This window comes from Anser anser, assembly GCF_964211835.1.
Source record: "Anser anser genome assembly, chromosome: 9".
NCBI classification, from domain to species: Eukaryota; Metazoa; Chordata; class Aves; order Anseriformes; family Anatidae; genus Anser; species Anser anser.
Window position 1 is genome coordinate 4,220,657 of NC_139729.1, and position 19,948 is coordinate 4,240,604.

Below are 19,948 nucleotides of genomic sequence, written 5' to 3' on the forward strand. Positions count from 1 at the left end.
CCTAACTGTCCATAAGCACAATATGTTACACTAGAAAGCAGAGCGCTATTCCAAGAAAAGTCTTAAAACATGCCCTGATCTTGTTACATGGGCTTTGAATCTGCTTCATTATCTGGAACAAGTCTTTTTTCCCACAAGTGTATAAATGAGCAATATCATCATTTTGTGAATGCATCATACGTAATTCTCTGCTGTCAGCTTTGCCATGGGCTTCACTCAGCATGTCACCTTGGTGCTCTGCTTTCATATTTAGTAGGGATACACACATCTCTGATCACAGGGCTTTTTATAGATTCATATTGGGCCAAGAGAATAGCTCTCCAGTCTATCGTTCACTACTGTACCAAAACAGCCTTCTAAAAACTTCCAGAATTCTCATTTTCTTTGGAGTGACCATTTTCTTCCCTCCCAGGATGTTACCCATCTCCTTATTTACTCTTCTTTACTCCACAAGCTTCTGACAGAGAAAAAGATCCTGTTTGTTTGTTTACACACCCCATTTTTTTCTTTCTAAAAACTACAATGAATCAGCACTTTCATTTCTGTTTTTGCTAACATGTAGATGTACATGTTTTTGTACATGTACATGTTTTGCTAACGTGTACAAAAACACAATCAAGTATCAGAATATAAGATGCACTGTTCCTGTAAGCCTTTCTCCACATTTATATCTCATTGTTCAAAACTGTTCAAGAAAAGTGTTTTTTTAAATGATTTTCTCATACGGGGGTTCATATTTCCATCTCAAGTTGCACCTTTGTAACTGGGATCATTCTCTGATTCTTGGCAAAGCAGAAGCCGGAGATTTATCAAAAACTGTCTCCACAGGCCTGTGAACCATTTTAACTGCAATTGTACAGCTATATCTATAGTGATGAAATACCCAACTTCCTGAAAAAATGCCAAATAATTTTTTTTCCTATTCGAGCACAAGTTTGGTGCACTCACTTCAGCTCTCAATCCACGTCACCAGAAGCCTTTAGCAAGCATATTACTCTAGCTGCCGTTTGCAAAGTTCTGGCTGCCATTGTACAGCTTTGTTTTCATTGCAGTATTTTAGTTTGAGCTGAATGACACCAGTCACGTTTGGAAAGTATCGTTCACAGGACTCTCCTGCTAGCCGTTCCCACTTCCACCAGCCTCCCGGCTCCCCAGCTCTCCTCTCTCAGGGCAGAGGCACCACAGTCAGCGCTATCCCCAGTACCAATCTTAGTAGACATGGGTTCATTGTACCCGATATAACTTCTTGGTGAGAGGTTTTTAAAAGCTTTATAGCTTCCACTGTATTCGGATCAGATCTTTCTCTAAGATGTGATTGAAGTAACTCACTTGATTAAACTTCACTTGATAAACTTCAGCAGTCATTGGTCCCAGCCAGCATGGGTTTGTGAAGGGTAGGTCCTGCCTAACTAACCTGATTTCCTTTTATGATAAGAACACCCGTATGATGGACCAAGGGAAACCAGCTGATGTGATTTTTTTGGACTTCAGCAAGGCTTTTGACACGGTTTCCCATAGGATCCTACTGGACAAAATGTCCACCATACAGCTAAATAAAAACATCATACGATGGGTGAGCAATTGGCTAACGGGCAGGGCCCAAAGGGTTATGGTAAATGGGGCTGCGTCAGGCTGGCGGGCAGTCACCAGTGGGGTCCCTCAAGGCTCCATTTTAGGGCCGGTACTTTTCAATATTTTTATAAACGATCTGGATGTAGGAATAGAAGGTATTTTGAGCAAGTTTGCTGATGACACCAAACTTGGAGGAGTTGTGGACTCGAATGAGGGTGGAAAGGCCTTGCAGAGGGATCTGGATAGGTTGGAGAGCTGGGCGATCACCAACCGCATGAAGTTCAATAAGAGTAAGTGCCGGGTCCTGCACCTGGGACGGGGAAACCCTGGCTGCACGTACAGACTGGGCGATGAGACGCTAGAGAGCAGCCTAGAAGAGAGGGATCTGGGGGTCATGGTTGACAGCAAGTTGAATATGAGCCAGCAGTGTGCCCTGGCAGCCAGGAGGGCCAACCGTGTCCTGGGGTGCATCAAGCACGGCATCGCTAGTAGGTCAAGGGAGGTGATTGTCCCGCTCTACTCTGCGCTGGTGCGGCCTCACCTCGAGTACTGTGTGCAGTTCTGGGCACCACAGTATAAAAAGGACATGAAACTGTTGGAGAGTGTACAGAGGAGGGCTACGAAGATGGTGAAAGGCCTGGAGGGGAAGGAACGGCTGAGGTCACTGGGCCTGTTCAGCCTGGAGAAGAGGAGGCTGAGGGGAGACCTCATCACAGTCTACAACTTCCTCGTAAGGGGGTGTCGAGAGGCAGGAGACCTTTTCTCCATTAACACCAGTGACAGGACCCGCGGGAACGGGGTTAAGCTGAGGCAGGGGAAATTTAGGCTTGACATCAGGAGGGGGTTCTTCACAGAGAGGGTGGTTGCACACTGGAACAGGCTCCCCAGGGAAGTGGTCACTGCACCGAGCCTGTCTGAATTTAAGAAGAGATTGGACTGTGCACTTAGTCACACGGTCTAAACTTTTGGGTAGACCTGTGCGGTGTCAAGAGTTGGACTTGATGATCCTTATGGGTCCCTTCCAACTCAGGATATTCTATGATTCTATGATTCACTGTTAAATCTGGGGATTTACTGTCCCTGCATCTTGCAATTGATTAGATCGGTGGGACCACCAGTATTAGATGGTTGTTAGCAGTATCTGTGAACACTGCCAGTCCTCATTCTTTACACATCTATTTTCTGGATTACTTCTTGAGCAGATGGTGATGACAAAGATGCCCACATGAAACAGTCTTCCACAGAGTGCAGAAATCCCTGCTGACTTGCTTGCTCTTCTGCAGCCATTTCCTCTGCCAATACCAGGCCTGCAGCACCTTATTACAATGGACATACTTTATGTGAAGAGCTTGAAAGTGATCTCATCTGAGGCAGCTGGCATCAGTCTTTTTAAGGCCTTAAGGGTCTACGCATTCCCAGGTCACACCACTGTTCATCTTTTCTAACGATACAGTTTAGCTTACCCAAGCCAATGACACCTCCAACTTCGTAACCACACTGAAAGTGTACCACTATCAGAAGCTCCTTTTCTGCATGGTGAATTACTGCACACAGCACACATTCTGTTACCAAGCTATGGGTATGCACGTTTTTAAAGCATCCTGAGATTTTCCATGCCTTCAAATATGCCAGGATTTATTTATTTAATATTTTGAGGTGAAATATTTTTCTGTGAATACCATTGTCATTTAGGTTTTCCCAAACTTAATGATTTTGAAGTCTTGACTTCTGCTTCTGGCTTTGACATTAAATTTATTTCAGAAATCTGTATTGCACCTTTGTTCTTCTAATATGCATACACTGCTTTTAATACATTATTTCCTAATTAAAAACAAAAGGATGCCTTTCAAACCCTCTTAGTTTCTCTGGTATCGAGGATGTTGTGTTTGGTTTCATGTATTTTGCCTCAGGATTTTTAATTTCCTAAATCCTGAAGAGAGATTCATTTCATCAAACTTCAGACACCTAATTATTAGCCATTTAAGTCTCATCTATTAGTTCAGATTTTTATAGTCAAAAAAGGGAAAGAAACTCATCCTAGCTGCAATTCTTTCCAATTAACTTAGGCGCTGCAGGATAAGACTGCCTTGGGATTTGCCCATTTCTCTTTATTGATGAAAATGTAAGATGGATAGATTAGTTTTCTTTCAAATATCCTGCTATTAGGTGTCTGATGATGGGGGACATGGAACCTACCAATGATGCCAGTTTTGAATCACTTTTTTTTTTTTTGTGAAAAGTCACACTGATGTTATTAATACCTTTTTTTATCCTGCACTGTAGCCAGGAAGATACCCTTTTATCTTACTGTTCCTAACTTTTTTCTTGGAGACATTTACCATTGTATGCAGCTCTGAGAACACAAAGCAATTTGCTTTCATACATTTGCCTTAATAACGAACATTTCCTTTGCATCCCCCTATGCAATATCCTGCTGAAAGCTACCCTCTGTAACTTCACTGTATACTTTTCCACAATGAATTATGTGATTGATGTCACTAGCACAGCACAGACTTAACTCTGTTGGGTATGTAGCTGACTCCCATGCAGACCCATTGGGGAGGGCTGTTGTTTTTTTTTAATTTGGGTGTATTTTGATCAGGAGGGTTATTGCTAGATAGATGGTTATGTCCTTGTTTTTGTTATGCAGCTAACATGAGGGAGGTTTTTTGTTCTTCTCTTTAGTTACCTCAGTCTGCATCCTCTTTCTATAGTTAATTTGCCTGACATTAGTGCCTGTTCACATACTCCTGTTGAGTCTTATATGAGTAACATTCTGTCCTTCCACATGCCCTATCCTGTTTCCAGGATACCCACATATCAATTATATAAGCAAGCCTCCATTTATGTCTCGGATTTTTCTTGCTTGGAGGTGTTAATTTGGAATATAATAGGCTTCAAATAACTTGAGTAAGATGCCTGAATTTTCCTCTCCTCTTCAGTGAGCTCAACACAAGAAACCCATGGTGTGCAAGTATCCCAGACATTTTACTCAGTGCATACTAGAGAACAAGCTACTTCCCAGTCTGCAGCTGCTTATCTATAGAAAGACCCAGCTAAGATCAATTCAGCTAACTGCTTCCACTTTGCACATATCTCTACAGTGATTCCAAACCTGAAAGCTTCAAACTTTTAGCCATATTCTGCATCAAAGCCAGAGTTCATTCTTTGGGTCTGACACTACATCTCGTTCTGGAACTTTACGGTCAGACAGTTTTCTGTGAGGATGCATTAAACTAGTTTTTACTACCCTTGATTTTCACCCACTCTCACTGCTCTCATACATGACAGAGAGAATGGATCTAGAAATCATTCAAATATACCCAATAATTTAAGCTTCGCAGGACTACGGTACAATTCCATTTATCCTGAGTTGTTTAGTATTTCAAATTAAAACAGCAGTGGGATTTAGGGAGAGGATTTAAAAAAAAAAAAAAGTCAAAGAACCAGAGCACTATTCACCAATATCAAAGATAAATTCCAATATCACTTATGCTGGATTTAGTCACTTCTCAGCTTTCTCCACAATGCAGATCAGGTTATCTTTGGACGTTAAATCACTGTAGATCTCATGCTCTTTTCAAAAAGATACTTGTTATTCTAATGATTAAATCCTATATAATCATGCCCTGCCTTTTTCAACTGCTGTACACTGATAGCTCTCCATCCTCAGAAGAAAATCCCCTGGTATGTGAGCAAAGACCATTCTCCCTTACACAAGTTCCCCCTTAATCTGCTGGGCATGCATTTAAGACTTAGAGATGTCTCTCTGCCTCACCAGCTCAGTCACACGCACAAGCTGTTGTATGAAGATTACTAAATAATCTCGGTCAGCTATTAACAGCAGTTAGCCATGTACAAAATTTTTGCAGGTAATCTAAAGTTCAGTGGTTTTCCTGCTGCTACTCAAGCATGACCAAAACAGGAGTGTTTGCTCTTTAAGGCTATGACACAGCTAGTATCAAAATCACTCTTGAAAACTGCAGCTCTCCAAGGACCAAGATATCATTTGTCCTTACTGTGAAAAACATGGAATGAACAGAAATTATATATTTTCTGAGTTATCTTTCTTATATACATTTCTTCATAAATATAAAAATGAGAAATAACAAAAACTCATGACAGAACTAATTTACAAACTCCAATTTAAGTAGAAGTATTCACAAAATAAAAGCCACGATCCCCAAGAATCTTTAAAAGAGTTGCACAAAAGAAAGATTCTGGGTGTGGCAACATTCGCCTCTAGAGACATATGTGCACAGAAGAAAAGTAACACTAGGGAATGGAATATTTAAGGACATAGTTTTAACAAGCATGTACCTGTGATACAGTTTACCTGCTATAAGAAAGTAACCCCTGGAAAAATCACCAGATGTAATTTTGACTAGTATCACAAGAATTGCTGTACTTTGGGGCTTTTTAATACTAAATATTGTAGTATGAAAGTATTGGCCTTTGGGGAGGATGGAATTACCTTGAATTACAGAACCACCATTATGCAATGAAATAAAAGGTAAAAAAACATACCTTCTGAGCCTAATGCAGTGTTTTATAGAGCTAAAGCTGAGCTGCCACATGTATTTAAGAACTGTGGCCACCTCTCCTGCCCATGGGATTTTGCTTTTTTCTTCTTCAAACTATATATAAATTAGTTTTCTCTCAAAAGCTCCAGTCAAGCATGCAGAAAGTGAGGGCACAGTAGTTACTATTACATATTTAACAAAACCATCACAGGTAGAAGAGAAATGTGACCCTCAAGCAAAAGAAAAATGTAAGTCCTAGAGCCAGAACAGACGCGTTTCCACCATAATATTTTTCCCTCTTTGAATATGCTAATGCCATTAAGTCAAAAAGATAGCCATTTACCAACAGTCTCAAAAATTTGACAGAACGCATGAATTTAACAGAAGTGTAGTCATTTGAAACTTACTAACCAAAAGAAATTGAGATTCTATTTTTTCCCCATTCTGACATGAATCAAAAGCTTTGAAAACTCCAAATTTTCTGCGTAATGGAAATCCTAAATGTATGGTTACTGGTATTAGCATTTGCCATCAGGATTACCTGATCTCTCTCATTTGAAGGTTTTGTTTAAAAAATTACAGGTAATCTGAGCCATTTAATAGATGGGAGGAAAAATTCTGTAATAAGCATTTGTTTCAGGCAGACAGAGGGAATAAAAATCAAGCAATTCCAAATTTTCCCCCTTAAAAGTCCTGAAGAGATTATTTTGAAGTGATCTATACTTAGCAGAAAAAACTCAAATCCTATCCTGGTGATTTGAAAGCCCAGCATAAACAAGATCCCATTGTGAAAATTTCGTTAAAAAGTTTGCTATTCATACCCTCAAGCTTATTCAATCTTGAGAGCAAAACTCTGAAGATCTTGTTTTTGAGTATGCTGCATCCTCCAACAGCCCATTTGACTTGTTCAGCCTCACCAGCCCTAGCAAACCACCCATCTGCATTCAGGCTACATTGGCCAGACGTGTTTTCTACCTCTAGATGAGACCCTTCATGAGGAAGTCTCATGATTTAAAGTGAGAAAGACAGAAGCTGAACCAGGGAGGAGTAAACACTGATTTAGATGCTGAGTCTGATAGCAGTACAAAAGAGATGAACTATGCCTGGTCAGCAGCAACTGCAGAATGGAACTGCCAAAGCAGTTGCCAGGATGTTCAAATGGCAATAAGGGGACCCAGGCTAAAGATCTGTGGATACGTGAATGGAGAGCAGAAGCTTGGACATATGGGGATTCAATGGGAAATTTAGCATTCTATTTCAAAAGTGAAGGCATGCTACACACCAGCACTGTATACAAATTTATATGCCATAAATACACATACACAAACATCTCGAGCTCAGTTTCCCAGCTTACAAGATACCACCGCTCCAATAATAACATTCTTTAACACAGTATATTTACTGTATGGTATCTGAGACATGCAGGTAGCCTGTTATGCCCATAGAGGACTGAAATGCAAGTCAGAGTGGGTTGACTGATATATCTTCCTGCTATCTTATCCCCATCCCTGAATTTGGAAGGCATAGATTTGGTTAGGCAGTTATATCTGAGTTCTGCTAAGTTCTACACTTAGTATCTTCCAATTTGTAAAGCTGCCTTAGTGCAAAATTCATCTTTTTCTATTACTGTATTTAAATTATTTCTCCCTGGAGATGTAATCAGACCAGCTGGAATGTGATAAGATTTTTTTGCCAGCCTTAAAATGCTGTAGACCCATGTCTGATATATTTTTGAAATGCCAGCATTACACAAGGATTAGAATTCCCCTTTCATGCTGCACTGAACAACGTGATTATGTCTGCAATACTATAAAGCAACTGTGTCAACAATAAAGAAGAAATATTTATGGCACAGGTCATTAAAACCATGAAAAATAGGCCCATGCAAGTGAAGTTCTTAGTGGGCTGAATAATTACTAGTTAACTAAGGAACAAAGCAGTAAATTTATTACAGGTTTAGAAGCATTACAATAAAGTGAAGTCAGTCTTCTTGCACTTGAACTGCATCAGAAGAAACTACAAAGCAAAAACATTGACAATTCACAACAAATGCAGAAAAGGAAGGGAACTTAGAGGATGCATTGAAGCCCAAAATAAAGTCTTCACTCATTTTAAAAGCCATCAAAGTACATGCATAGCAACTAAATAGTTAAACACATCAGACACTAGAAGTTCATCCAAAAAGGTGTGGTGGCTCAAAAAATTGGGGCGGGGGGGCCGGGGGGGGAGTAGAATAGAATTCCCTCCACTGAAGACTTCTGTGCCAACCAAGTAGTCTGCCCATTTCAGCATGATGGTGCTGGGCTACATGGAAGCATGCGTGCCATCTGTACATAACATAGGAGGTAAAGAGAACACACATTTCACTGAGGGCTATAAAGCTTATAATAAAGTTATAAGACTGTTTACACATGAGATCCAAGAGATTGGATTAAGGAGGTAGTGTAGAGGAATATTCATTCTCAGTTACTTATTCTAGAAGGAATAATAGAAAACAGAATAATCAAATTTAACTTCCATTACAAACCTCTGTTTTTCATGCTGGGTCTGACAAGTCAGTTCAAACAATTCAAGTTTGTAATAAGAAAGCCAGTATTAAGAAAAATTAAAAACATAGAATTAGGCTCCTACTTCCATTTTGCCTTTTCTAAGCACTTCAGAAAACTCAAATTGATAGCTTCTATACATTGCTTTTTAATAATAGTTCTCAACTACTTGGCACTTTGAAGGTTTTTTCCCTGGAGGTTTCCAATAAGATTGGATCAGGAAAGATTTCAGTTAGTTTTGCTCCTACAGAAGTAGAACCTAAACTTTCCCTACATAATTTGATCATGAGATTCCCACCTTGGTCAATTCCACTGGACCAATTTAATCAGATTTTAATATAGTCTTAAAATCTTTTTTGAAGTGGACTCGTTCATTTTTTCACATGAGCTCAGCATACAATCTTGGATGAAGGAATTGCATGGTCTTCTAACAGATACCATTTAATTTTAAAAAATTCCACAGAAAAAATACACATAGCAAAAACAGATTACAGAACTTGTGTGTCATTAGCACAGAGCTGAGCAGATTATCTAGCCTTTCAATTTGTAACTGAGAGCATAAAGGGTGTTTTACATGACAGTTTCTTCAGCAGACAGAGTTTGTACAGAGCGTGTGGAGCAGTGATGTCAGAGGGTTATGAAAGAAAAGGTGGTACTGGCAGGGCTAGGTTGAAGACGTACTGCTACTTACTCAGTATTTCTGCAATGTTGCTGCAGAGCTCAAGTCACCAGATTTGCATTTGTTACTCTCCTCTTTAAGGAGGGGGAGAGAGAGCTGGGGCAGGGGGGAGAATAAAGAGGGTCAACAGTCAATAAAGCAAGTTTTCCCTGGCAGCACAAATAGCTGACAGACCTGCTTCCCAGAGAACACCAAAAATTACTTTGCGAGTAGCAGAGGAGATAAGTCAACTTGCAGGACTCTTGGAAGAGCTATTATTGACAGATACAAAGATGATATAATTGCTTAAGATGAGTAGGTTTTTCTTTTATCTCAATAAAGCCATTTTGGATGAAAAGACAGGAAAAACAGGCGTGAGACAATAGCATAAAGCCTGTTCTTAACTCATTTACATAATTTTATATAAAGGAGCATTGATGTATAAAGTGTAAGATGTGTTGAATGCTGAGAATAGGGTATTACCAAGAATTTACATACACTCCCAGAAATAAAGACACTTTACATTTGAAATTTTTTATTTGAAATATACTTCGCTGATTGAAGAAATGCATTGATCTTACAAAAGTTTGAGTATACGTTTAAGAAAATGTTTACTATTATTCTTACACAACCAGCTGATACAGTTGCATCTTAAAGCGTTTCCTGTTATAATTGCATAAGAGATCACTCTTACAGCAACCAGCAGATGAGAACAGCAAACAGCATAATCTACTGTGTATTTCTTCTCTTTGAATTCTTTCTCCACTTCTGTATCCTGTGACATACCCTTCAGCCATTCTGGTACCTTTCAGGACAGGCTATGATCACCAGGTCATCCTAACTAATGAAAGGTGAACCAACACAGTAATGGGTTAGCAAAGAAGTGTTTGCTTTGTTTCCATTCCATTAGAGAATTACTTTAAGCTTTGAAATGAAGTTTCCTTGCGTGATACAGAAGCATCTTAGTATCAATAACCAATATGGGAGATATTCTTTAACGAACTTCACAGATACCTAAAACCTATTTTAACCCATGCTGGTCCACCTCTCACAACGACGTTACCCGAATGGTGTAATCCTGTTGCCAGACTTCTGACCAGCCCCAGTGCATACGGAGTAAGTACCTAGCTTAGTTAACGGTATTTTAGGAGTAACCCAAAACCCACTGTACTCAATGAAACACCTTGATAAAAGCCCTTTTCCAAAGCCTCTTATTTTCAACGATAAGCATTATATGGATTTCTTCAGGATTGTAGAGGAGGGGCCTCAGAAGGTGCAGTGCTACATTTTCAAGAACAGCCACACATTTTGTGAGCTTCAAATATGGGAAATATTTTAAATAATTCAGTCAGATGCTGAAAGTATTGGCTGTCCCATTCCACTGGCATCAGTAATATCTAAGTACTGAAGTTATTTTAGGTCTGGATGGTAAACTATGTTCCCCAGTACTGCCTGAGAGCTGAACATGGTAAGCAACTATTTGCTTTAATCAACATCAAGATGAGGTTAACATGGTAAATTAGTAGCTTAAAAAAAAAGGCAAAAAAATCGAAGTAAAATTGCTTCAGACCTGTTTTTCATTTAAGCTTTATTAAAAATCCTTCTCTATCTAGTTTCTTCCTCTGATGTTTTTCCTTGTCTGAAACACAGGATCAACTGAAGAACGAGGACACCGGTTATATCATAAATAATGATGAACTGAGTGAAAACTATGAATCCTCTGCTCATGCACCAGTGCCAACACAGGACAGAACAGGCTGCACCCAGGCCACAGGCAAGGAAGATATTTGTGAAGGAGACCTTGGATTAGGAACATACAAACTCCAGCTTGAACACACATAATGTCAACGTCAGCTAAATTCACTGGCATGAACAGTAATTTTAAATTGTAAAAAAAAAAAAAAAAAAAGTAAACCAAAGAAAGAAAAGATATTACATGAGCAAGATACTAGAAAGTGTACTAAGCTACTAAGCACAAAAACCTCATATCTTACCAAGTAAATTCCTGTTCCTCTACATAAAGTTTACCATCACTTATATAACTACAACAATATGCAGTTTTGTCTTTTTTTTTAAACCATAGCAGTTGTCATCAAAACCGTAGGCACTGCCAGCCCACTGTAAACCCATTACAGTCATGTGTTTTCTCACATTGCATTTGACTGTATCATGCCACTCACACATGTACGCTGGCCTTTGAATGCAGCTTTAACCAGCCAGGATGGAAAGAAATACCTTCCTAACATACTCATGCTCTCAGCAATTTTTATACAGCTGCTCCTGAACAGATCCACAACACAATGGAAAGGATTTTAGAAATAAAAGCGAGCATTTAACAGCATTTCCTGCATTCAAAGCTTTAAGGTACATCCTAAAAAAGAACATCTGTTTCTCAACACTCAGAGTTAAAGCACCCAATTTGGGTTCTCTTGTTGCCTAGCAAATCTACAGCCCCAGTGCTCCCTAGACTGTCTTTAAAAGGACAAAAGCATCTCCTAAATGATCCAGAAAAGCCTGCACACAGAAATGAACTGCTTGAGGCAGCTAGTAGGAGATGGCTACGAAGTAGAGCTGTCTCAAGACCCAGAGAACAGTGAGATTTAAGCTGCTTATTACAAACTCCAGGGAGGCTCCCATCAAGATACAAGCTTTTGATTCATTTAAGAACTAGCATAGGTTTTTTGCATGAAGCACGATCAGAAGTGCTGCTTTACCCAGCACTCCCCACATCAAGATTTTCTATAACCCAAAATGTAGGAAACAACTCTGCTTAGAAGGGATTTGAGGCTGCATCCCTCACCCAAATATAAAGACTCCAGCCACCAAGCCAGTAAGTTATGCTGAAATAATAGACACTACCACTGTGGAGAATGTCCCACTTGGTACAGAAAAGAAAAAATACTTGGAGGGAGAAAAGATGAACAAGACGCATACATGTGAGCAGACAAGCATGACATGGATATCACTAGTTCAGTAAACATGAACTCTAGTAACTATTGAATTTATACAGGAAAGGAAGAAGATTTTTCTGAAGAGTACATGATATAAAAATACTTAACATACATTGCAGAACCTCAGTCTTTTGGTAAATCAAGCTTCTTCATGCTCACAGTGTAGCCTTTTCCTGACAACCAGTCCAGGAGCTGCTTTCTAAATACACCTTATAGCATAGTTTGTATAGGGTCACACCATGATGCCACAAAATGAACATTAGTAGCAGGAGGCATTCAAGTTGATAAAATCAGCAGCTGTCTCCCCACACACACACACTGCTGCACTGAATGGGCATGACCACTGTTTATACAGCAATTATTCCACAAGGCATTTGTCATTACAGCTTCACAGCACAAAACTTACAAGCTGTAAACAGCGTTGCTGTTTGTAAAATAATTTTAAGTGTATACTTTAAGAAATCATCTGTTTCATTTTGTATTGCCTTAAGGAAAAAGTAGTCTCTTATCAAATATATCTGGAAAAAATATATCTTAAGACTGGCAACAAGGATAAACCTCTTTCTGTACTTATTCTGGGCATACACTTTCACATTGGTAGTGAAGTCAGTGGTAGTTAGATATAAAAACAAGAGCAGAATTTAGGTATGAAAGTATTGATTGTTTGCATAAGTGCAGGAACTGACTAAACAAGTGGTCAATCACATACACAACGAGCTGCCACATACTATCATCACACGTTAGGGCAGATCAGCATTTGCACCAGCGAGGTACTGCAAACACAGTGGTAGAACCAGGCTATTGTTCTCACAACGTGTACCTTTCCTAACCTCCACAGTTTCAACTAACAGTGCATGATAACTTTCCCAATCAACCTTTTCTAGTAGGGTCATTCTCAAATGCACAGTCAATAAGCAAGGAACTTTTAAACCATAAGAATAAAAATCAAGCCATCTCCATGAATGGTTATAAGGCTGAATACATCTTGATTTCACCACAGATGGAAGCTGAAATACAAGCTTCAATATAATCAAGCTTTAGTCATTCTTAACCAGTAATTAATTAGCCTGGAAAAGTGTGGCTCTAGAACAACTGCTTTAAGCATAAGTTTGAACACTGGATCTCTATATGCCATTATGAAAGATCAGAAGTTTAAACTGGCATTTTTTTTCCCCAAAACACTAAACAAGGAACTTCAAAGGAACTTAGTCCCCATGTAGTTTAAAAAAAAAAAAAAATGAGGCATGAAAAGTTCTGAGAAAAAGTAATGGATTTCCAACTCCCTGCCTTGTTTAGCTTTGTGTTGTGGAAAAAAGATGCGTAGTAGGTCATGAGTAGGAGAAAGGGTGAGAAAGTAAGGTTTTATTGCCTAGTACTGCACATCCTGCAGCATATTGTGGGAAGTGGTAAAGACAACTGGAAGCAGGAGAGCAGGTAGAGACACGCCGCAGTGAGATAAATATGTGGCAACACCATGAGAAATTATCGTGGACAGGTACTAGCACAGTCCTGATTTCAGCAGCCAGGATATCCTGTTGCACTCTTCAGAAGTACTGAGTACTTGCCACCAGGCTTCCCAAATTCGCTGGGAAGCATGGACCCCATTCCTGAGCTTACAGTGCAAATCAATAAGCTGTTACTATATTAAGAAGATGCAAAGCTGTTTTTTACAACTGCTACATGAACTGCAAATGACAAACTCTTCCCAAAAAGAGTTCTGCTCTTAGATTCCGCTCTGCAACCCATCCCACAGTATACTCTACGGAGTTTTTGATGATTTGTCATCTCTGTGTCCAGATCTCTCACACTTGTGAGAAACGTGATAAATGGAGAGCTCTGGGGTCTGAAGTTCTGTTTATTCAAAAAAGAGTCAGTAGTGAAAACTCCCCTCACTGTTGTGTCTGTATGCCTAAACTTAACTTGGTAAAGAAAGTCATCTCTTGTAACAGGAAAGTTCTTTCTTCATGTCAGATTTTTATGCTAAGCCTGTCAAGAAGCTCAATCAGTGGTCCCAGAAAGATGGGGCTTTATCCTCCGGGACTATGCTCAGCAACAAAAGTACCATTGGCTTTTAGGAAATGTAATTTGAGCTGCAAGCAAACCTGAAACTTGTATTAAATGGCAATAAAAGTCCTGATGATCCATTACACTACTCAGCCTTGCCATTGCCTAATTTTAAGTTATTCTTTTCGTGACATGCAGTTTAAGAGAGTTAAAACAACATTAGAACAGATGATATATTTGTATTCAAGTAAAAATTACTGGCAACAAGTAATTCTGCACAACCATTTAAACAGAGCAATGGATGTTGAAAGGCCTTTAATGTTAATATACAGTTCATATGCTAGAGATTTAAACTACTCAATATCTCACTGCATTTGACTGAACCCGCAAGTTACACATAAATGTGAAGCTATTCTTCCTATCCAAGTTAATCTAATAGAACACCGCTTGGAAAAGAGAGATGTAAAATATTATCAAAACAGTGACTGTATGTTTGAAGGCCAACATACTAGTAGAGACAGAAATCTGCAATACTCCTAAACCTTTCAGTTTTCAGAAGTAATAAGTGAAGTTTTATATTGAGCTGCAGAGAGTGTTTGGCAAACACTCTCTGGTCTGCTTGGTTGGAAGCAGCAGAATGAATCCAGGATATAAATAGGAGATAGGAGAGCCAGCCCCAAAGACACTGGTCTAAAAATATCAGGTCACAATGATAACTTTCACAGAGAAGTGAAACATTTGGTAACCTCGCTGAAAGCAAGGGCCACTAGAAGCAAACATCTGCACTGCTGTGTTAAAAAGATCCCATTTTTCCTCAGTAACCACATTAGGGCTAACTCCAGACCAACTAACCCTGTACATAACTTAAGCTGCTAAACTAATTGCATTGAAGCCAAGAGTGTTTCACACCCCTTTCACTGAGCAACCTAAGCTCCATGCTGCGCTTTGAATGATCTGTACAATAGGTCTGTCTGCCCTTGTGACAGCTGGTCTGTATTTTGCTATCAGCCATCAAGTAATGCAGACCTGTAAGGTCCCAATTGCTAGGTGTATTGGGGTACAACACAAAAGCAGCGAGATACTTAAGTCACTTTAGATGCACATAAACACTACACATGTTTTCAAAATTGTTTTTTTCATGAGTACGGTGAATCCTCAGGACACTAATATCTATTACGCACTTAAGGAAAAAGCTGAATACCCACTTTAAAGATTGGAAGCTACTTCTAAAGGCAAAGTTACTTTCCCCTACTTCCTTCCAGTGAAATGCAAAATAGCCCTTTTCAACATCTTACAGCAAACCACTTCTGAGCACTGTAAAGAACTTAACACAAGCAAGCTCATCCCTGACAGTATAATCCCAACAGACATGAGTTCTCCTTCATGAACCGTGAAAGGCTTGTCAACATTTTTATTTTATAAACAGTCTTTCAGAGCTTAAACTCTCCAGTCAATCCAAATTTCCCAAGCAAGCAGTAAGTTATTGCATCGGTCCCAATACCAGTTAATTTTCAGCTCATGAAATGCCTTCCTTTAGCTCAATGACTAGCTTTCCTAGTAGGTATTACTGCTCAGCAGAATTGGACAAACGTTTGGACACATTTTTCCTTCAATATTGGGAGGGTTAAAGGTTTAAGTGTCATAATTGCATACTTCCAGTTTCCCCACTGTTAACAGGCACATTGTCTTCTTCCCACAGCAGCCCACCCTGGCTCTGGGCACACCACAGGAGGCAGGGAGCACTGCACAAGCTCTGCTGCGCAATGGGGGCCATAGGAACAACTCTGCTCCAAAATAACCCTTTTTCTACCACTGTCAGAGCACGGGCAACATCTTCCCACTTAATTCAGTGTCACTGGTCTCTATTACTCCCCTACAAAAATCAGATCTGAGGTACAAAAGAACAAATATTGTTTCAGCCCTCAGAGGATTCTCAAATCTGAGCAAACCGAATGAACATAACCCAGTGAAAACCCAGCAGGGCCTGAAACCTTGGTGCCAGAAGCAGCAGTGAGGAATGCCCAGGGGTGGTTTCCAGCCACAGCACTACATCCTTCTTTACTACCTAGCTGTCTGCTTCTGTGTGCTGCATCTGGACATAAATAACATACTGCTGCCTCACTCAGTAAGGATTTGAAACTAGAGAGCACTACACCTAACAACCTAAACATTGAAAGGAATAACCTTATGCCGTGATATGAGGCATTACGCAGGCCTAGGACAAGTTACAGGCAAGTGAGTTGAAGTAGGGTAATATCCCATAAGTAAAATGGAATTTCTGACTCCAGAGGTACAGTACCATCTAAATGTAACCCAGTGCTTTTGCATACATGCCTGACTGGAAATGAAAATATAAGAAAGGGAAATGAATAAATGAATGAGGAAGGAAGGGGAGACAGAACTCAGTGCTAAAGAAGACACTTGAATTGAAAAAGATCACCAAGATATTATGTGGCAACTGCAGACTAAAAACTCCAGCAAAGTATTTGCCAACAAAGAAATGAAGAATTAGCCTGAAGAATGCTGCTAAAACTTTTGCCAGAGTTCCATCCCTGGCTCTAATACTGCACTGTAAAAACTTTAGCACTCCACAGGCCTAAAGGGAGACATGGCTGCCAGCTGAAGGTTGACCAAATTTAAAGAAAATGAAGAAAAAGGAGCCAGGATGAAAGGCTAATCCTTCAACAGCACTGTTAGCAAAGTAATAAAGGCAACACCCAGCCTGCTATTTGCAGAAGTGTGGAAAAACAACTCAAGATATAAGTTCCTCAGTCTTCTTCATTTCTTCTCCCCCTGCCTTGCCAGCTATTTGTTTTTTCACCAAGTTGTCTCTTTCACCTTCTCTGGCTTACTTTTAGAATGAAAACTTCACTTTCCTCACTGCTTTGGCTAGAAATATTTTATGAAGTTCTTTCTCCCTTAGTGTGGGATTCACACCCAAAGATGTAATGGTTCTTCAAAAAGAAACCAATGTAAGAGCGTGTCAGCTACATAATGCCTACTCCAAGTACAGATTGTACATGAAGACAGATGGGTCAAGCACACTGGGGTATCCTTCAGGCACTTCACTATGGCTATGAAAGTTAAAAGCAAGTGCTCATTTATTTTATTTTATCACAGGAATTAACCAGAATAAAGGATTTTTTTTTTTAAAAAAAAAAAAAGAAACCCTGCGGAATGCAACATGTACACAAAAAAAAAATGTTTTCTGTTTTTTTTTGTTTTCTGTTCCATAACTGCTTCGCTTACTGCGGGAATCAGTCTGCTGTCACTCAGATCCTGATATTTAGAGGCCTGAACATCAGTAATGGAGAATCTGCCAGAGATCCTTCGATTCCCTATGTTGGGTTTAAAACAAATCCTCCCCACCGGGACAAGCTCCCCACGCACCAGCACCTGGCAGGGTTTTACCCTGACCTGGTTCACTGGAAAATGCAGTGATTTATCCCAAAGCTGAAGTTGTAAATACTGGAAGAGAACTTCATTACATAGAAAGGAAAATGGAGACAGTGTCCCTGACTTTTAGAGTAGTTCAGGTGTTCACAAACGGTAATTCTAAACCACCTTCGCCAATAACTACTTAACTGTCACTTCAGAAACACATCAGGAACACAACCTGCCTAAGTCTGTAAGCAAAGGCAGATATTCCAGCTAGATTTCCCAAGGAAGAACACTCATAACCACGTTATGGAGGTTTTATACCTTCTGTACACACAGCTTTGAAGTTACTTGTAATTTTTTAACGCTGATGAAACACCTACAATGAACAAACAAGTGACACTTCTTGTACCACATATATACTCCAGAACAGTTTTAATGCATTTGCATTAACAAGTATTTTTTGACTTTTTTTTTTAGTGTCTCTCCTTAATCAGGAGAACAAGGAAAACTGTTTATTCTAGACATCTGACAGCAATTTCTGAAACCATTTAAGCCCCAGTTAACAACATTTATTAAAGTGGATTCGGGTTCATGGATGCCCTCAGTTGAAATAGTCACAGCTCCTTAATGATTTAGTGCAACTCCTCTACAGATTTTTAGCTGGCTGTAACATAAGTACGATCTGAATGACCTCAAAGGCTTCCATTACATATTTTTCTTTTCAAGAAATCTAAGCAGTACAAAATGGGAGTAAAGAAGAGTACATCAATTTTGTCTCAGGGTTTTCCAAATGATTTTCTGGACCTCTCAATAACTTCTGAGTACTTAGAAAGTTATTTTAGTACCCCTCAGTCTGCCGCAGTAACCAGCACACTAACTGGGTGACCCCAGCCAGCGCTATCGCCCTGCTCCAGCCCTCAGGATTAGGGTAGGGAAAGTCCAGGTGCTGCCAGCAGCGCACCGCCTCCCCTTTGCCTCTTCCCCCTTCACTTCCTGCAGCAACCTGACAGAGGATAGATTGGGGCAGTCGGTAACAACCCTCGCTTTGCCTTAAATTTGCTTCCTACTGAATTAATTTTGGAAGAGTCCAAGCTTGTCCAAAGCTTTGTTTCGTGTTAAAAAAAAAATATCTCTGCTCAGGTTAACAGCAAGTCTAAGCTTAAGCTCCTAAATAAGTGATCTAACTTTTAGAAGTAATGAATACACAGCAGCTCACACTGAAGCCTACTGCAACCCTCAAATTACACTGAAATTAGGGCATCGGAAGTGCCAAAACCACTCACTGCTCCCAACAAGGCTTGGAAGTAAAACAAAGGCATAGCACAAAACACACTTTTCTGGTCAGCACAATAAAGTTCCCTACTCAAAGACTGCAACCAATTTCCATAGCACTATGACTCAGCTACTGTTTGAGGAATAATTTGGAGACTTAAGCAGTACTGTATTGACTGCCCTTCAGGCCATTGCTTTCTCTTTACCACCCACACCTCTTCTCTTTTTTGAAGTAGACAATACCCAGGAGAACCAGGCTAAGACCTGGGCAAGTATGAGGAGCGGTGACTCCATCCTTCGCTTAGCATCTCAGCCTCCCCTCCGAAGCAGGGGGGGGGCACTCTGCATGACTTCTCAGGAGAGCCAGGATTTGTGTGAAAGCTCAGCGTGCACTGCAGTGGATTTTGTGATGGCTGCTCCAGCTTATGCCTCCTGTACTATCTGGGCTATTGCTCATAACCTTAGTTAACATGGATGTCCTGAGAACCTTCCTGCACAGAGAAATATCGCTTTTGGATGCAGCAGTGCAAGGCCATAGACATGATGGCTAGACCTAAGCAATGCCTGAAGCATCCTCTCCAAAGGATGATCTGCTCCACCAGCTCCTAATGGCGCCTTAAAACTTTTTTTTTTTTAAGAAAAAAAAAGAACTGTATTCATACAAATGTGAGGGCCAGCAAGCATCACCCTTTGAAGGTGTCTGGAGGTAGCAATTAAACCTCTTTTCCCCGAACTCAGTCGCATCCTTTTTTCTCTGTATATTAAGTATTCTGTTTCATCTCAACAGGGCAGGCAACCAGCAAAGCCAGTACAGGAGTTCAGAGGACAAAATCAGAGCCCTCTATTCTTGACATTCATTGATGGTCAGTTTTCTGCACCTTATTATTTCATTCCCCCCTTGGACACTCTTCACCCTTGCTGTTCCATTGCAGGACCTCATATAAGCCACAGGATTCAGAGCAACTTGGGCATAGTTAAATTAGTTCTCATCATTGCAGGGCACTTCAGTGGAAGTGATCAAAAATATTGCTCAGACATTTG

General features: G+C 40.0%; 1 protein-coding gene across 3 annotated transcripts in view; it reads left to right on the plus strand.

Annotated features, from left to right (window-relative positions):
* Positions 1-11,227, plus strand: part of SLC9A9 (solute carrier family 9 member A9) — a 219,139-nt gene extending 207,912 nt beyond the window's left edge. For 2 of the 3 annotated variants that reach the window (XR_014587992.1, XM_083848189.1), the window contains 2 exons: positions 10,310-10,415; positions 10,950-11,227. Coding sequence is in view for 2 of the 3 variants with exons in the window: in XM_083848189.1 (XP_083704315.1) it covers positions 10,310-10,415; positions 10,950-11,141 (298 nt within the window). In the remaining variant the exon portion in view is untranslated. The remainder of the gene's footprint in view (positions 1-10,309; positions 10,416-10,949) is intronic. The other variant, XM_083848190.1, reaches the window with a different exon arrangement.
* Positions 11,228-19,948: the final 8,721 nt, after the last annotated feature.